Raw genomic sequence first — 20,426 nt, forward strand, 5'->3', positions numbered from 1 at the left:
CCAAGATTATCTTCTGTGTCTGTGTTAATTGGTTTTCCTTATCATTGTTGAAGAGGGTCTGTGCCGTCCTTCTGCCTAGTCCGCCATCTTGCAGGAACTGGACAGTTCTTATTGTCCATTATTGACAGTTTAATATAATGTAACTGTCTAGTGTGTTTTCTTGTATAGCTGTTTACTATGAAGTTAATGGAAGTTTCTCATTAGAAAATATGAAACCTCATGAATAAAGTACCATTATAGAAATTATTCATAAACATTTCCAATTCATAAACATTTTCCAATAGAGATGAATAATTGGAGTGTTTTTTACTTGTTCATAGGGCAAAAGTTGGATTGTTAAACGAAGTTATGAAGATTTTCGGGTACTTGATAAACATCTTCATTTATGCATATATGACAGACGGTTCTCCCAGCTCTCAGAGCTTCCTCGTTCAGATGCTTTGAAGGATAGTCCAGAGGTAAGTATCTAGTATTTTTCACAATTAATTACTCTGAGAATTGGCAGGAAATTTTTTCTTTATTCTAAAATAACAGTCTATATTGGACACTATGAACAGGATGATTTCTAGGATTACATAACTGTTTCATAAGTGAATATTAGTAATGCCATGTTAGGTATTTAGAATCAAAGTAGGTTCAGTCTATAATTTTATACAGAAAAAAAAATGACTTCGTACTAAAATATATTAACAAGGAACATATATATGCAAAGTGTTCTGCAAAGAGTTTAATAAATGTGGAAACAGAAATGTGGAAATATGTTTGCTTCATTAATAAACAAACACTTATTAAAATAACAATACTTTTATTAGTTTATGAAGGCAGGCTGAGTCTATGCACCTACCACCACTCTTGTCAAAACTTTCTAAATGAAAATAAAGTTTTCAAAATGATTACAAGAGAAAAAATGCTTTATAGCACCAGAAAACAAAGTCCTATCAGGAAATAAAAAATTGTGAAGAATCTTTGAAAGTAAATGGGGTAAAATTTACAGGGGAGAGAAAAACAAGCCTAAAACCATGTATAAGAGGATGACTGCAGAAAATTGGTAAGAGGATGATTGCAGAAAACAAGAATTTAAACAAAAAAATGAATGCACAACCAAAAATGCTAAATAATTCAATACAATCCATAATGAGAATGGGAGACAGCAAACTCAATGAACAAAATAACTGAGAAAATAGTAGAGCAAACAGAAGGCCTTCAGAAACATAATTACTATAGTCAGAGTGAAAATGAGGCTGTCACTTTCATGAAAATGAAATACTTTTTATACGACTGAAATAATCAGCAATCTTGGAAATGAAAATATGATTACTTTCATTAAGATAATTTTAATACTAATAAACCTGAACAGCTGGACTGCATTTGAAATATACACAATTTAAGCCAGGATTAGGAAGTAGAATATTAAGCTAAGCATTTACAAGAATCCCAAAACCAAACCAAACTCGTTGCCATCAAGTCAATTCTGACTCATAGTCCCCATAGGACAAAGTAGAACTACCCCATAGGGTTTCCAAGGCTGTACATCTTTTTTTTTATTTTTTTATTTTTTTTATTTTTATTGTTATTTGAGTGAAAGTCTACAGAGCAAATTCACTTTCCATTTAACAGCTCACATACATTTTGTCTCATGACATTGACTGCAATCTCCCACATTGTAACAGCTCCCCTCCTCCTTCCTTCCCATAGTTACCTCTTCCCTGTGTCCTTCCCTCCCATTCACTCCTGCTCCCTGAGCTGTCTCCCTGTGCAGACATAGCCCTCTTATTCTCCCATGATTGAGCTCTCCAAGGAGTGTATCAACCTAATGTAAATATTCAGCTCACATACCTGTCTATTTGGCTGGAAGCCACAGAAGTGGGTTCAAATCCAAACCCAAAGGGCAACTAGGGGACATAGCCTCAATGGTTCCATCAGGCTCTATCAGATCAACAAACCTGCCCCCCCCCCCCTTTAAATGATTGTGAGTTTTATTTCACATTATTTTTCCATTCTGTCCAGGATTTCCAACAAAGATCTCCCTCCAAGTAATTGACATTGATAGCCAGGCACCATCTAGTTCTTCTGATCTCATTGTCCTATAGGCTGAGAATCGCATGGTGTACTAGTCACTTGGACTGATTGTTTCCATGTGTCTTTGGTTTTCTTCATTCTTTTCTGTGGATGAGGAGAGAACCATCTTTGCATGTAGATAGCTGCTTGCAAGCTTTAAAAATCCCAGTAAGTACTCACCAAAGTAAAATGTGGAACAATATTTTTTGTGTAGTATGTTATGCCAATTGAGCTTGATGTTCCCTGTGACTATGGTCCTGAGCCCACTTGTCCAACTTCTAACTCCCTCTGGGTAACTGGCAGTGTCCAAGAAGTGTCTACAACCTTGTCCCTTGTCAGTTCTACTATATACCTGGGAATTCTTACAGAACATACAAATACACTTGCATAAACATTTTTTGCCAACCCTATACATGGTCTTGGGCACATTCCCCCCTGCATAGATATAACCTAATAGTTTGTCCTGTCCACCCATATATCCATGTTTGCCTTCCCTGACAACCCAGTACTGTATATCCAAAAGGGTTCATCTTTGTTGTCTGTACCTTCCATGTACCTGTCTATGTCTTCCTCTTCCTCAGTACCACTGTGTTGATCACTCACATTTGGTACATTGCCCGTCTCTTCACCCAAATCAGTACTTGTCTCTACCTGTCTAACAGTGTTCCCTCCCCTCTCCTCCCACCCCTGATAACCAGCAAAGAAAATTACTTTCCATATATAAACCTTTCCTTGACTTTGTACAATAATGGACTAATACAATATTTGTCCTTCTGTGATTGACTTATTTCATTCAGCATAATGTCTTCCAAGTTCATCCATGTTATACAGTTTTTTGCTAATTTTGCATTATTCTTTAGGGTTGCATGGTATTCCATGGTGTGTATGTACCACAGTCTGTTTATCCATTCTTCTGATGAGCCCCTAGATTGTTTCTATCTTTTGGCTATTGTAAATAGTGCTGCAGTGAATATGTGTGTTCATATATCTGTTCTTGTCTTGGCTTTCACTTCCTAGTAATGGAATGACTGGGTCAAATGGTAATTCTAATTCCAACATTTTAAGGAATCGCCACAATGCTTTCCACAGTGGTTGTATCACTTTATAGTCCCACCAGCAGTGTAGGAGAGTCCCAATTGCTCCACATCCTCAACAGCATTTGTTATTTTCTGTCTTGTTGAATTTTGCTACTAGTCTAAGGCTGTAAATCTTTCAGAAGCAGACTGACACATCTTTGTCCCATGGAAGAGCTCCTGACCTCTTTTTGATTAGTATCCAAGCACTTAACTACTGGGCCACCAGAGATCCTTTTATAAGAATCCAAAACCAAACCTGCTGCCATCAAGTTGATTCCAACTCATAGTGACCCCAGTTGAGTTTCCACAATGTAAATCTTTATGGAAACAGATTGCCTTATCTTTCTTCTGCAGAGCAGCTGGTGGGCTTGAACTGTCAACCTTCTGGTCTGCAGTCAAATACGTAAGGCACTGCACCACCAGAGCCCTTTTTTTTAATAAGAATACAGCCACCCCCCAAGTAGAAAAAAGATTAAATATTGTGAGAGAATAGTTGAGAATCATTGACAGTAGATCCAAAAGTTCCTAATTCCCTCTCATAGGTGTTCTTGGCACAGAGAGGAAATGGAAGGAAATAATTAAAAAATAATTGTTAAAAATTTCCCTAGAAAAGAAGAAAACCATGTTTCTTTAAATGCTAACATTTTTCCAAAAAGACTCACAGACATTAAAAACTTGTAGGGAAATACCAGAATGCCAAAACTTAAAGAGAAAATTCTAAAAGTTTGTGGAAACAAAAGCAGATATTTGTAAAGGATCAAAAACTTTATTGGTATTAGTCTCTTCATCAGCCTCAATGGATAAATAAACATAGTGCAGGGGTATTTTCCAAGTTCTGAAGGGAAATAATTTCCAATCTTTAATTGATTCCAAGGCAGTTAAGTGGGTAGGGCAAAGTAGAGATGTCAGTCAAAAACTGCCACTGCCACAGGGTCTTAGGAATGTCTTAAGAGCACAGATTCTTTTGTATGATAGAAAATGTGGAGGGTCTCTCTCTTTCCATTTTCCATATCTGCCTATATGTTTCATTTTTTTCTTTCAGATTGTCTTAGAACATGGCCACTATCAATAGGTCCCAAGTTTCTATCTCTGCCTTTTAAGAGAGCAGCCAGATTGATCTGGAGTTTGTAGTATAATTCCTAATTCCTGAATTAACTATTTTTTAGTTTTCTTTTAATTGTGGTAACATACACATAACAGAAAATTTGCCATTTTAATCATTTTTAAGTGTACAATCCACTGGCCTTAATCACAATCAGTGTTGTACAACCATTATCACTTTACTCACTCCTCACTTACTAACATGGCTAAGTTACAGAGACCAAGTCATTATGCAAAAATCAGCAGTATGCAAAAATGGATGATGGCTACATCATTACATAACTGCCAAGCCACTAAGAATCATGGTGTAGCTAAGTTAGTATATAACCTTAACCATCACAGCCAACGTTACTTTCGCCTCAGCATTTGTTACTGTCATATGTATGTCATAATATCATTAATGCTTAAAATGGTTGGATAGCACATTTTTTACTGTTGTCATAAATGCAGAATGGCAGATAATGAGAAAGTTGATAAGTGAGGAATAGATGTATTTGTTTCTAAAAATTTTTGTCACACCACCCACCCAAAACAGAAAGTCTGTACTCATTAAATAATAATTCTCATTTCCTCTTCTCCCTAGACCATGGTAACCACTTGATACTGTCTATCTAGATATTTCATATCAGTGCAATCATGCAGTCTTTGTTCTTTTGTATCTGGTTTATTTTACTTAGCATTAATTAAGGTCTGTTCATGTTGTAACATATATCAGGACTTCATTCTTTTTTATGGTGGAATACTCCATGTACATATATGCCATATTTTGTTTATCCATTCATCTCCTGATGGACGCTTGGATTGTTCTACATTTACTCTTATTTGGTCACATGGACCCATGGTGCCCATGGTGTAGTATCATGTGTATGAATTTGACAACTGCTATAGCCATATGAATAGAAGATTATGGCAGGTCCTGGAAAAAACGGTTTCAGGGAAGCAAGGCAGAAAAAAACAAATATGTATCTGCTATAACTATCTTTTTACATTTTCTATAGGAAAATGGAAAGAGACAGCAACAAGGTTAGAATCTTTAGGCTATTATGATCCTAACTAATAAGGCATTAATAGTAAAGATCTGTGTGAGACAACATTGAAGTACCATGTAAATTCCCCATAGTTTCAGTTCAGAGAAATGTTATGCTTCTGTGAAGAATACTCTATCACTCTACACTATCACCCTCCCAAATAATAAAAAAACTATCAATTTATACCAGTTAATCTGTAAGGAAACTAAGTACTTTAAATTACCATTAATTCTTTCTCTTTCTTTTTAGTCAGTAACTCAGATGCTTATGGCTTACCTGGCACGTCTTTCAACTATTGCTGGCAATAAGATCAATTGTGGACCTGCCCTTACTTGGATGGAGGTATGACCTAGTTCCCTGTTAATAAAGTTTATTATGAATTTATTTACTGAAGCAATTTAATTTGGAATTTAATGTAGGAGGAATTTTCGATAGCTATTAAGTTTCAGGAATCAGAGTAATAATGGATAGCTATGTCATATGTGAAGTAATTTTTGTCTCAAAGATATCCAAGAAAACTAATTTGCATATATGTTATGAATCTCAGTTAATATCTATTATCTTTCATGTTTATTATATAATAAACATATTTAATTAAAGCATCCCATATATTTTCAGTTGACTTAGTAATTGAAAGTATTTTTCAGTCATTTATGGACAAATGATAATTAACCTCTTAAAGAAGTCTAATGTAGAAACAAGTCTTGAGTAAAACATGGTGAATCAGTAACTATAACCAAAAACAAACCCTATAAGACAGCCCCTATAGGATTTTCAAGGTTGTGTCTTTTATATAAGCAGACTGCCACATCTTTCTCCCATGGAGTGGCTGATGAATTCAAGCTGCCAGCCTTTCAGTTGGCAACCTGGTGCTTAACCATTGCACTATCAGGGCTCCTTCAGTAAATATGGTAGATATTTATTATTAATTTGCATATGTGTATTATCTTAATTATTTACTTTTCTCTCTCCAGTGCAAATTGGAAAGGCAGAATGAAAAGTAGAAAGAATGTAGAATTTAGAACCAGGCCAATTCGAATTGAGATCTTGATTCATCCATTATTAGCTATGTAATCTTAGACAGATTATTTAATGTCTCGTAAATTATATAACCTCTTTTAGCTTTAGCAACTTCACCTTTAAACAATAATAAGGGTGATACTAGTTGCATTTTAGAATTATGAGGATTAAATAAAATCATATAGTTGCATTGCACAATGACTGGCGTATATTATGTACTCACTGTTTCTTTTCTTTTTTTAAGCCTCTTTGGGTCAGTGGCTGTCTAAATAAACTTGAAGTTTTATAAATTATCCAAAAAAATCATCAGTCCCATGTTGTTAAGCATCCCATAGTGCATTTTCTTTGTTGCAGATTGATAATAAGGGGAATCACCTTCTAGTTCATGAGGAATCCTCTATAAACACACCTGCTGTTGGTGCCGCCCATGTTATAAAGAGGTATACTGCTCGGGCCCCTGATGAACTAACCTTAGAGGTAGGTAAATAACTAAAGAGTATTACTTGTCACATGGTCCTTGCTCTCTTGCCACTCTCATCTTTAATTGTTTTAGTCATTTCTTAATTAAAATGAAGCTTGTTCTCTAGGCTTTTCTCTACTTCCATTATCATTCAGCTTGGAATGCCCTCTAAATTTGTTTAAAAACTATGCTTATCCTGGAAAACTCAGCCTATGCTTCTCATTTTTTCTGGGAAATCATCTTTGGTCTCCCCCCCACAAAAACTGTACAAATATGTAACCAAAAAAAAAAAAGCTTGGGTGAAATGTCATTTTGAGGCGTTTCCATAGCCTATCTCTGACATATTACTTATTTAATCATAATTATTCTGTTTATCTCCAAATGAACAGTAATCATCTTGAGCAATAGATAGGAGGTTTTTGTCTTTGTGTTATATCCAATGATACTTATTTCTCAATGTTTGTTGAAAAATTGAACAAAAGGACAGATGAATGGTGAAATGAACATTTATTGCTTTCAGATGCAAAAGGAGAGGAATTAAAATTCTGCTTCTAAAAATAAATATTGACTGGTGAGAGACAAAGGAAATGCTCACAGTCACTCAGCTTATGAAAGAACAGTTTAAAATTGTTACTTTATAGAAATTTGAACTGTTCTCAAACTAAACTTTTAGATTGTGTATACAGTCTCATGTCTCAGCAAATGGGGCTTTCTGAAGATGGCTTATTTAACACTTGAAAAACCAGTTGTGAATAAACAAAGAAAAATTCCTAAAGGAACAGAGCATGCATTAGTAATGTAACTCAATTAAGTTTTATCATAGATAGTATCACTTATTCAAGTTGAAGAATAATTTCATGTAATATATTATTAGAAACTGTTACTATAATTCTTATATTTATGACTTTTTACAAGTTCATATAAACTTAATCAGTTGTCTTTTACAGCGAAGAAAGTAAGTAAGCTATTTAGTGAGAATATCATATTGTACCATCAGTTGAAAGGAATATGAAACCCACTGCTATTGAGTTGATTCCAACTCATAGCAACCCTAGATGACAGAGTGGAACTGCCCTATATATGTTCCAAGACTGTAAATCTTTACTGAAGCAGACTGCCACATCTTTCTCTTGTAAAGCAGCTAATGAGTCTGAACCGCCAACTTTCCAGTTAGCAGCTAAGGACTTTAACCACTGCATCACCAGGTCTCCTGAAAGAAGTAGAAACTAAAAAACAAACTCCCTGCCATTGATTCAATTCCAACTCATACTGACCCACCTTGGGTTTCCAAAGCTGTAAATCTTTATAGAAGCAGACTGCCTCATTTTTCTTCTGTGGAGCAGCTGGCAGATTCCAGCCACTGACCTTTTGGTTAACAGCCATATGCCTTAACCACTACATCACCAGAGCTCAGTAGTCATGAAGTTTTGCACTTACTAAGAATAACCCCAAATTTTAGACATTTTAAGCCTTTTCCTATATGATTAAACAAGATATGTCAAATGCTCAGCACAGTGCTTGGCATATGGTAAGCACACATTAAATGTAGTATTAATAGAAATTGTCCCTTGTCTAAATGCAGGTATTTAAACTGTATTCACTAAATGTAGTATTAATGTAAATTGTCATTTTTTCCCTGAACATAAATACTTAAAACTGTTCTTTATAAGAGAATTTTATATTACCAGCAGTAAGAGTACTTAATAGAACTGATGATGCTATAATACCTATTATTCAAAAATGTTTTTTTTAAATCTGAGTTTCTGAAGTTGCTGCATGTGTTAATTGGGTCAAAGTCTTTGTGCTGCTTAACACTTTGTAGACCCTACCTTAAGAACATGGTAAGATTATTGAATTCTTTAAAGAAAGAGGTAGTATGTTTTTCCAGATGTTAGCCAGAAAATAAGCGAGTACTTTACCCTTTTGTAGAGTTTTCATTTAAATTCTAAACAACAATTGGTTTAAAATATATCTTAAAACATTTTATTTAAATTTTTGTTTTTCCTAGGTGGGAGACATTGTTTCTGTTATTGACATGCCCCCTAAAGTATTAAGCACATGGTGGAGAGGCAAGCATGGATTTCAGGTAAGCAACAAAGAATTAGGTGTGGAGAAATCCCAAGAACAGTTTTTATTTATTTATTTATGCTTAATATTTCTAACTCACATAGGAAACAGAGTTTGTTATCAGAATTGTCTGCAGTAATAGAAAAATAAAGATGATGATGATGATGGATTTGAGTTCCTTTTTCTAATTATTGTGGTGGATACTTTTCTCTCCATTTCTAGACAGTAATGTAGCCAAAGTATGTTAATAGCTATTACATAAGTATCTTGAGCTTTAACTACATATTAAATGTTATTATATGCTGTTGAGTCATTTCTAACATATATTGACCATAAATGATAGAGTAGAACTGCCTTGTAGGGTTGCCAAGCCTATAATATTTATGGGGCCAGATACACTGAGTAGCCACTGATGTGTTCAAATCTCCAACCTTTTTGTTAGCAGCCAAATGTTTAACCATTGTACCACCAGGGCTCCTTATATCTTAAATAAAAACTAAATATTGGGACTTCTCCACACCTAATGTATTTTATTTTAAGAAGTTAATGTATTTTATTAAAAAAAATAATAACATTTAAAACAGTTTATCAAGGTGGTTAAGACCTTGAGCTCTGGTGACAGGTTGCCTGTGTTGTAATCCTGTGTTTTCTTGAACAAGTTACTTAACTTCTCTGTGCCTCAATTTCCCCATTTGTAAAATGGTATTCATAAGACTATAATTTGCATAAGGTTATCATGAAGATTAACTGTGTGAGGATAAAATATGTAAAGTACTTGGAACAGAGCCTGTGGCATTTTTTTCCTCAATATATGTTATTTTTAAAATTTAAATAATTTTTTTTATTTTACAAATTAATTTTTATCTACTTTTCTGTTATAAACATGTCTATAGAATTTTTCTTCTTCTTTTTTTTTATTTTAATTTCCTTTTTGGTAAAAATACACAGAGTAAATATCTCCTTTCCCCAAATCTATGCAAATATGTACCTAAAACCTGCTCCCAGTCCACCATTTCTATACATAGTGACAAGTGACATTGGCTAAATTCTTCACATTGTCTCAATATTCTCATTATTGCTGTTTTTTTTCACTACCATTTAGTTAAATCTCCCTGCAGCCCTAACCTTCTCATCTAACCTTTAAAATAACTATTGACCTTTTGCTCTTATATAGATTTTTTTTTTCAAAGATCACTTCAGAGGATAGATTGAATTTACGATTTGAAGAGCAACTCAAGGCCATTGTCTTGGGTACTCTTCTACACTCAGTTGGTTCAATAAGTCTGGATTCTTTAAAAATTTGAAGTTCTGTTCCTTGTTTTTCTTCTTTTTTATCAGAATTTCTCTATTATGTTCCTGATCAGAATGTTCAATAGTGGTAGCTGGTGGGCTCTAGGTGGAGGAGGCACTGGTTCATGCAGACAATTAGTCCTGTAGTCTAGCTCCTTCTGATTCTTGTGTTTCCTTCTTTCTCTTGTGTTCCAGGTGATTAAAAACCAATAGTTGTATCTTAGATGGTCACTCCTAAGCTTTTAAAATCCCAGACCAACTCATCATACTGGGAGGTAGAATACAAATTTTAAGAACTATGTCACGCCAGTTGACTGGTTTGTCTCACAAGACCATGATCCTAAGCCTCCAAACCAAAAGAACTAATCCCATGAGGTGATTGTATGTATCTAACTATCAGCATGTATCCCCTCTGCCCAGCTCTTTTTGGTGGTGGTTATTGTGGCAAAACCATACACAACCTAGCATTCTCCCATTCATCCTTATATATATTTGCTACTCTACTTTTCACAAATAACACACCCACATAAATAACACACAATTGCATGCAACATTCTATTCTGGTTATCTAGTGCCACTCTGACAGGAATATACCATAAATGGGATGGCCTTAACAAACAGGAGTTTATTCTCTACAGTTTGGAGGCTTTAAGTCCAAGTTCAAAGTGCCAGGCTCTAGGGTCTGGGTGAAAGCCCCTCAACCTTGGGGTCTAGCTCTGCTTCCTGCTCCCGGCCCGCTGGAGCTAGAGGCATTTCTTCACTCAGAGAGCTGCTGGCTGCTGAGGCTGACAAACCCAAGGTTGACAAGTAAAAAGGCACAGTCTTGATGTTAGCAAACCACATGGCAGGCCATTAATTTAAATCCATTGTAAGTCCCAGGTCAGCAGAGCTTGGCAGGCTGCTGAACAACAACATGGCTACTTGCAGGGTCCAAGTGTGCCATAAGCTAGAGACTATCCCCAAGGCTTCTACATATACAAGGAGCAGACCACATCCCAAAGGCAGCTACTCAGCTGCTTATGGTAGATCCTACCATGGAATTGATTGCCAGTCTCATCATGGGGACCAGCCAAGTTGACATACCAATTTAACTACCAAACATCGATATGTTGTTGTTGTTGTTTGCCATCAAGTTGACCCCGACTCATAGTGACCCATCCTTGGGTTTCCGAGGCAGTATCACTATGTAGGAATGCCCAGCCTTCCTTCCAAGAAACATTGATATAGTGCATAGGAAATTAACAAGTGAGAGGGTTGGGTGGTTTGCAAAAAAAACATAATGCATATGTTATTTGTGTAAAAATACAGTGTTAATGCTATTTAATAAAAGTATTGTTGTTGTTATGTGCTGTAGAGTTGGACCTGACTCATTGTGACCGCTCCTTGGGTTTCTGAGGAGGTATCACTGTGGAAGTAGATTGCCCAACCTTCCTTCCAAGGAGTGACTGGTGGGTTTGAACTGCCAACCTTCTGGTTAGCAGTCAAGTGCCTTAGGCTACCAGAGTTGTGATTGGCTTACTCCATTCAAGATAATATCCTCAAGGTTCATCCATGTTCCAAGATGTGTCAGTGCAGTGTAGTAAATTATCTGGTATGGCTTTTCTAGCCATAAGTCTTTGTAAACTCCTTGGTGGGATTTGCCATGAGCAAGTGAGGAGTTCCTGATTGTTAGAGTTACCCATCTGGGGTATGTCTGTTGAGAGTGGCACAAAGCAGTGTTCTGGGAGATTCCTGCTCTCTCTCAAGTGCTTAGAATTCTGATGTTATGGTTGGTTAGTTTGACCACTCTGCCAGGCTCAAAAGGAGCCCTCCTAGAGGCTGAAGAAGTCTCTCTGACTGCTGGCTGAGAAAGATGTGCTGCTGAGAGAAATGTGCTCCTGAGAGGTAACACACTGCTGGGAGAGAGAGTGAGAGAGACTGTCAGCTGAGAGACAGTGGGCTGAGAGACTGAGCTTGTTCCTGAACTTGAGTTGTAGCCTGGTGCTTCCCTAATAAACCCCATAATCCATGAGTTCTATGTGGCCACTGCAGCGAATTATCGAACCCAGCAGAGGGATGGTGGGTGCTGCGCGAGGAAAGATTGGTGTCAGGGTTGATGAAAGGGCTGGAGGAAGGTGGCATGTCTGGCCTTACAGGAATAGACCTTGGGCTGCTGATAGTGATTCTGTCTTCCTCTTGTGGGGTTAGAGGAGACCAGAAGATGTGGCCTCCCTGCTTCTTTGGCGGGGAGGTACTCATTTGTCTTTATCACTGAATATTATTCCATTGTATCTGTGTAGCACATTTTACTTATCCATTCCTCTGTTGATAGGCACTTAGGGTGTTTCCTTCTTTTTTGTATTGTGAATAGTGCTGCAGTGAACCTAGAGTGTGTATGTCTGTTTATTAGATCCGTAGGGTATATTTGGGAGCTCTGGTAGTGTAGTGGCTAAGGCACTTGACTGCTAACCAGAAGGCTGGTGGTTCAAACCCACCAGCCACTTCTCATAAAAGGAGGATGGGGCAGTCTACTTCCGTAGTAATACTGCCTCGGAAACCCAAGGAGGGGTAGCCATGAGTCGGGTCTGACTCAACGGCACATAACAACAGCAACAACAACAACAACAACAACGTATATACATAGGAGTAGAATTGCTGAATCATAGATGAGCTTTAGATCTTGTTTTTTGAGGAACTGCTAGAATGTTTTCCAAAATGACTGTATCATTTTACATTCTCACCAGCAATGGATGAGGGTTTTGATTTCTTCACATTCCCTCCAAATCTTGTTATTTTCCTTTTATCTTGGGTGTCCTAGTGGGAGTATAATAGTATCTCATTGTGGTTCTTAGCTGCACTTTTGTAATGGCTAATGACATCGAGCATCTTTTCATGTGTCTGTTGGCCATTTGAATATTCTCTTTTGTGTACTGCTTGTTCATGTCCTTTGCCCAGTTTGTGTGTGTGTGTATGTGTGTGTGTGTTTTCTTTGTTAAGTTGGAGAAGTTTTCTCTAAATTTGAGATATTAGACCCTTACTGGTTATATCATTCCAAAGATCTTTTTTCACAGTCTGTAGGTTTTCCCTTTACTCTTTTGGTAAAGTCTTTTGATGAACATAAGTATTTAATTTTATGAAGTCCCATTTATCTGTTTTGTTTTCTATTGCTGGTGCATTCAGTGTTTTGTTTAAAAGAATTTTAATTTGAAGATAAGATTAAGACCAGAAAAATAAAATCCATATTACCTCTTAAATTTCCTTGTTTGTTCTGTTGGTATCCTTCACCTGTATTCTGATCTTCTTATGTTCTGTGGTAGTTATGTTTGTGTGTCAACTTTGCTGGTGCTGGTTGAGTGGCTGGGCAGCTGGTGGTAGTTATTCCCCATGATGAGACTGGCAGTCACCTCCATGGTGGGATCTACCACAAGCAGCTGGGTAGCTGCCTCTGGGATGTGGTCTGCTTCCTGTATATAAGCAGCAGCTTTGGGAATAGTCCCTAGCTTATGGCACACTTGGACCCTGCGTGTAGCCATGTCATTGTTCAGCAGCCTGTGATGCGCTGCTGACCTTGGGACTTACAATGAACTTGAATTAATGACCTGCTGTGTGATTTGGTAACATCGGGACTGTGCCTTTTTACTTGTCAACCTTGGGTTTGTCAGCATCAACAGCCGCTGTCTGAGTGTAGAAATGCCTCTAGGTCCAGTGGGCCAGGAGCAAGAGGCAGAGCTGGACCCCAAGGTTCAGAGGCTTTCACTCAGCCCCTAGAGCCTGGCATTTTGAACTTGGACTTAAAGCCTCCAAACTATAAGAGAATAAACTCTTGTTTGTTGAGGTCATCTCATTTGTGGTATATTTCTTGTCAGAGCGGCAGAACATCTGATATGAATAATAGGTTCTTTTGATTAAATATAATACTAAATAGAACTCTTGTGTTTTCTATTTCTCAATTAAAGTGTCAGTTCTACATATTAATAGAGATGAGCTACAGCCTTAAGGATCTCAAAGAGGATAAAAAAAATAAACAGAAGAATCATTAACAACCTGAGATATGCAGACGATACAACTTTGCTTGCTGAAAGTGAGGATGACTTAAGGCACCTACTGATGAAGAATACAGTCTGCAGTATGGATTACGTCTCAATATAAAGAAAACAAAAATCCTCACAACTGGACCAATGAGCAGCATCACAATAAATGGAGAGAACAGTGAGGTTGTCAAGGAATTCACATTGCTTGGTTCTACAATCGATGCCAACGGAAGCAGCAGTCAGGACATTAGACGATATGTAGCTTTGGGAAAGTCAACTGCGAAGGAACTGTATCAAGTGCTGAGGAGCAAGGATACCTCCTTGAGGACTAAGGTGCGCCTGACACAAGCCATGATATTTCCAATCGCCTGGTATGCATGTGAGAGCTGGACAATGAATAAAGAAGACCGAAGAAGAATTGATGCTTTTGAGTTGTGGTGCTGGTGAAGAATGCTGAAAGTACCGTAGACTGCTAAAAGAACTAACAGATCTGTCCTGGAGGAAGTGCAGCCAGAATGCTCCTTGGAAGCAAGAATGGCCAGACTTCATCTCATCTATTTTGGTCATGTTGTAAGAAGGGACCATTCCCTGGAGAAGGATGTCATGCTTGGTAGGGTGGAGGGTCGACAAAAGAGGGGGAGGCCTTCAACGAGATGGATTGACATGGTGGCTGCGATGATGGGCTCAAGTATAGCATGGATTGTGGGGCTGGTACGGGATCGGGCAGTGTTTCGTTCTGCTGTGCATGGGGTCGCTATGAGTCGGAAATGACTCGACGGCACTTAACAACAACAACAACAACTCATTTTACTTTCTTTGGACTTCAGTTTCTTCTTAAAATCAAAGGGTTCTGTATATGGTAATATGGGTCTTTCTCAATACTTTAATTCTAAGATTGTAAAAATTTTAAAAGGCTGCAGCTGCTAACCAAGATGTTGGTTGTTCAAACACACTAGCCAGTCCATGGGAGAAAGATGAAGCAGTATGCTTCCATAAAGACTTAACAGCCTTGGAAACCTTATGGGGGCAGTTCTACTCTGTTCTGTATGGTCACTATGAGTTGGAATCACCTCAATGGCAGTGGATTTTTTAAATTTTTATTTATTTATTTTGGTTTTCTTCATTTGTGTAACAAATATTTTTGAGGACTGACTCTGTATGAGGTAGTTTAGACTCAAATAAAATTAGTGTATTGCCTAAACAAACTAATGCTTTTAAAAGTTAATCTAAATTAGCTAGCCTAAAAGTAGATTAAAAATCGTTCATTGCCTAAATAAATTATTTAAAATAAAAGCAAGTTTTTTAAATTTGTAATTCATATTAAAAAATTGTGTTTATAAGAACAGTATTTTTCATCTTGATTAGTCTCTGATCTCAGAGAGATAGGCATATCTGTTTATATTGTGCTGGAGTGTGCCTGGGAAGAGAAGGTGATTAGAGGATGATACGACGCACTGCCGTCGAGTTGGATCCGACTCATAGTGACCTCTCCTTGGGTTTCTGTGGTGGTATCACTACAGAAGTAGATTGAACATTGAAATACTACAAAGCATCTTCTCAGATCACAATACTATAAAATTAGAAATCAATGGAAAAAGAGCAAACACATGGAAACTGAATGACACCATCCTTTAAAACAACTGAGTAATAGATTAAATAAAAAAATGAAATTAAAATATCCTTGGATGAAACTAGAGTGAAAACGCAACATACCAAAATCTGAGACACATGTAAAGCAGTGATCAGAAGGCAAGATATAGCAATAAATGCTCACATAAAAAAGAAGAAAAATCCAAAATCAATTCCTTAACCCAACATTTTGAGTAAGAGTAGCAAAAAAAGCCTACAATTACCACAGAAAAGAAATAATAAAGATTTGAGCAGAAATAAGGCAAACAAAAAGTAGAAAGTAGAAAAAAATCAACAAGACTAGAAGTTGCTTCTTTGAAAAGATTAATAAAATTGATAAACCATTGGCAAATTTAACAAATGAAAAGAGGGAGAAAATAGAAATAACATGAATAAGAAACGAACTAGGTGAAGTCACAATGAAATCAATCAAAATAGTATCAGGGTACTATGAAGAAATGTACCTCAGCAAATGTGAAAATCCAGAAGAAATGGACAGATTTCTAGAAACATATTATTTACCTAAACTAACACAGACTGAGGTGCAAAATTTGAAAAGACTCATAAAAAAGAAGAAATTAAACAAGTCAATAAAAAATTACCAACAAAAAAGCCTTGGCCTAGATGGTTTCACTGGAGAATTCTACCAAACGTTCAGAGAAGAACTGACAACAATCCTACTCAAACTATTCCAGAACACAGAAAAGTATGGAATTCTCCTAAATTCATTTTATAAAGCAAGTATAACCTTGATACCAAAACCAGGCAAAGACATCCCTAAAAAGGAAAACTAAAGTCCAGTATCCCTCATGAATAAATCTTTAACCAAATCCTAGCCAGCAGACTCCAACAACATTTAAAAAAAAATAGTATATCATGACCAAGTGGGTTTCATACTAGGTATGTAAGGATGGTTTAACATTAGAGAAACAATCAACATAATCCATCACACAAATGCAACAAAGGAGAATAACAACATGATCATATCGATCCATGAAGAAAAGATATTTGATGAAATCCAGCATCCATTCCTGATTTAAAAAAAAAAAAAAAAAAAAAGCTGTCAGAAAAATAGGAATAGAGGGAAATTCTTCAACATAATAAAAGAGCATACATACGGTACCAATAGGCAACATTATTGTCAATCGAGAGAGATTGAACCTACTCCCCTTGTGAATGTCAACCAGACAAAAATGCCCTGTATAACCACTTCCATTGAATATTGTATTCGAAGTCCTAGCCAGAGCAGTAAGGCAAGAAAGGAAATCAAAGGTGTCCATATTGGTAAGGAAGAAGTTAAACTACCCATTTTTGGAGATGATATAATCATATACATAGAAAACCCAAGAAACTCAGCAAGAAAAGTATTGCATCTCGTTTAGAGATTTAGCATAGTGGCAGGAAACAAGACTCAAAAATCAGGATTCCTTTACACCAGCAAAGAGATTGCTGAAAAGGAAAAAAAAAAAAAAAAAAAGATACCATTTATAATAGCTACCAAAAAGATATTTGAGAGCAAATCTTACCAGGGTCTTTTGACCCATACAAAGAAAATGACATAGCACTATGTCAAGAAACCAAAAGAAATCTACATAAAAGGAAGAACATACCATGCTCATGGATAGGAAGATTGAACATCGTGAAAATGTCAATTCTACCCAAAGCATTCCATACATTCAATGCAATCTCAATCTAGATTCCATCAACATTGTTTAAGGATATGGAAAAATCAATCATTAATTTTATATAGAAAGGCAAGAGACCTTGTATAAGCAAAGCTGTACTGAAAAAGAAGAACAAAGTAGGAGGTCTCACACTCTCAGATCTGAAAACCTATTACACAGCCACAGTAGTCAAAATAGCCTAATATTGGTAAAACAACAGATCCACAGCCAGTGAAATAGAATTGAGAACCCAGATACAGATCTATCCACCTATGGTCAGCTGATTTTTGAGAAATTGCCAAAATCCATTAAATGAGGGAAGAGCTAGTCTCTTTAATAAATGGTGCTGGCAAAACTGGATATCCATTTGAAGAAAAATGAAACAAAATTCATACCTCACAGCATAAACAAAAACTAACTCCAGATGGATCAGAGACTTAAATATGAAACCTAAAACTATAAAGTTCATCAAGGAAAAAATAGGGGCAAAAGTAATGGCCCTAATTTGTGACATAAATAGACTATCGAACAAAACCCAAAATGCCCAAACAATAGAAGATAGACTAGATGATTGAGACCTTCTGAAAATTAAATTTTTAGTGCATCAAAAGACTTCTTCAAGAGTACAAGAGAACCTGAGATTAGGAAAAAGTATTTGCCTATGACATATCTGACAAGAGACTTATCTCCAAAATTTATAGAAAACTTCAACACCTCAACATCAAAAAGACAAAGATTCCAGTTAAAAATGGACAGATTATATGAACAGATATTTCACCAAAGAAGATATTCAGCCAGCCAACAAACACTTGAAGAAATGTTCGCCATCATTAGCCCTTAGAGAAATGGAAATCAAAACAACAAGGAAATTTCATCTCATCCCAGCACTAATAGCAAAGTTCAATGACAGATAATAACATATGCTGGCAAGAATGTGGAGAGATTGTAACTCTCATACGCTCCTAGTGGGTGTGTAAAATGATACAACCATTGTGGAAATAAGTATGATGATTCCTTAAAAAATTTAAATTAGAAATGCCGTTTGATCCAACAATCCTGTTATTAGATATATGTCCTAAAGAATGAAAGCCAGCTCACGAGCAGATGTATGCAAACCCATGTTCATCGCAGCACTATGCACAGTAATAAAGAGATGGAAACACCCTAAGTACCCATCAACAGAAAAATGGACAACCAAACTATGGTAGTGTGGTAGTTATGTTTGTGTATCAACTTGGCTGGGCCTAGTTGAGTGGCTGGGCAGCTGGTGGTAGTTATTCTCCATGATGAGATTGGCAATCAACTCCATGGTGAGATCTACCACAAGCAGCTGAGTAGCTGCCTTTGGGATGTGGTCTGCTTCCTGTATATAAGGAGAAGGCTTGGGAATGGTCTCTAGCTTATGGCACCTTGAACACTGCATGTAGCTGTGTAGCTGTTTAGCAACCTGCAATGCTCTGTCGACCTGGGAACTTAAAATAGACTTGAATTAATGGCCTGCCATGTGGTTTGGTAACATCAGGACTGTGCGTTTTTACTTCTCAACCTTGGGTTTGGCCACCTCAGCAGCCAGCAGCTGAGTGAAGAATAGCCTCTAGCTTCAATGGGCTGGTAGCTGGAGGCAGAGCTGATGCCCAAGGCTGAAGGTCTTTCACCCAGCCCCTAGAACCTGGCACTTTGAACTTGGACTTAAAGCCTCTAAACTATAAGAGAAAAAACTCCAGTTTGTTAAGGTCATCCCATTTGTGGTATATTCTTGTCATAGTGGCACTAGGTAACTGGAACAGGTACATACACACAACAGAATACTATGTAACCCTAAGAAATAATGTAGACTCTGTGAATAATGTGGATGAACCTGAAGAACATTATACTGAGTGAAATAAGTCCATCACAGAAGGATACATACTGTGTTAGTTCAGTATAGTAAAAACTCAAGGAAATGTTTATGTATGGAAGGAAGCTTTCTTTGTTGGTTACCAGGGATGGGAGGCAAGGGGAAGGAACACTGCTAGATAGGTAGAGACAAGTATTGATTTGGGTGAAGGGAATGGCAATGTACCTTTAGTAGCCAACACGGTGGTACTTAGGAAGAGGAAGAAACGGGGAGGTTCATAAGAGCTACAGACAACAAAGATAAACCCTTTTCTACTGCATTATCAGTGATAACAAACATTATTCTACAGGTAAATACATGGATAGATAGGCTGAATGATCAGGTCTGTCCATGACCATATATGTGGAACAAATTAACGTGGAGTCAAATCTGACTCATAGCAACCCCCCTTGGGAAGTTAGATTGTCCAGCCTTCCTTCCGAGGAATGGCTGGTGGGTTTGCACTGCCAGCCTTCTGATTAGCAGTCAAACGCCATAGACACTACACCACCAGAGTTCCCATGATATGTATAAGACTGGCAAATGATACTTCTACATGTGTATTTGTATGTCTTATAAGAATGTCCAAATATATAATAGAGGTAACAAGGGGTAAAGTTATGAAAACTTCTTTGCCACAGCCAACCACTCTGAGATAATTAGTAGTTGTACCTGTGGGCTTGGGACAGTGGTTGCAAGGCACATCAAGCTCAATTGGCATAACATACTACACAAAAACATTATTGTTCATCCTACTTTGGTGAGTACTGACTGGGGTCTTAAAAGCTTGCAAGTGACCTAGATGCAACAATGGTCTCTCCTCATCCTAAGCAAAGAAGAATGAAGGAAACCAAAGATGCATGGAAACAGGTAGTCCAAGGGACTACCAGACCATAAGAACCTTAGCCTGTATGACCATGAGATCAGAAGAACTAGACGGTGCCTGGCTACATCTGTCAAACACTCAGAAAGGAAAGGATCAGTGCAGGAGATCTTGGATAGAATGAGAGAACAGTATGGAACAAAACTCTATATCATATTAAAAAATAGGCCACAGTTACTGGTGTGATAGAAGGTGATACGACCCCCAAGACTATGGCCCTGAGGTAGTTAAGTTAGTGTGTCAACTTGGCTGGGCTGGGTTGAG

General features: G+C 37.1%; 1 protein-coding gene across 1 annotated transcript in view; it reads left to right on the forward strand.

Annotated features, from left to right (window-relative positions):
* The window catches only part of ARHGAP32 (Rho GTPase activating protein 32), a 511,643-nt gene that overhangs the window by 338,325 nt on the left and 152,892 nt on the right, over positions 1 to 20,426 (forward strand). Inside the window, exons 7-10 of the mRNA XM_042783085.1 lie at positions 321 to 458; positions 5,513 to 5,605; positions 6,638 to 6,760; positions 8,752 to 8,829. Of these exons, the coding sequence (XP_042639019.1) occupies positions 321 to 458; positions 5,513 to 5,605; positions 6,638 to 6,760; positions 8,752 to 8,829 (432 nt within the window). The remainder of the gene's footprint in view (positions 1 to 320; positions 459 to 5,512; positions 5,606 to 6,637; positions 6,761 to 8,751; positions 8,830 to 20,426) is intronic.

Source organism: Orycteropus afer, unplaced genomic scaffold, assembly GCF_000298275.1.
Source record: "Orycteropus afer afer isolate SDZICR_OR568_19922 unplaced genomic scaffold, OryAfe1.0 scaffold00649, whole genome shotgun sequence".
In the NCBI taxonomy this organism is placed as follows: domain Eukaryota; kingdom Metazoa; phylum Chordata; class Mammalia; order Tubulidentata; family Orycteropodidae; genus Orycteropus; species Orycteropus afer.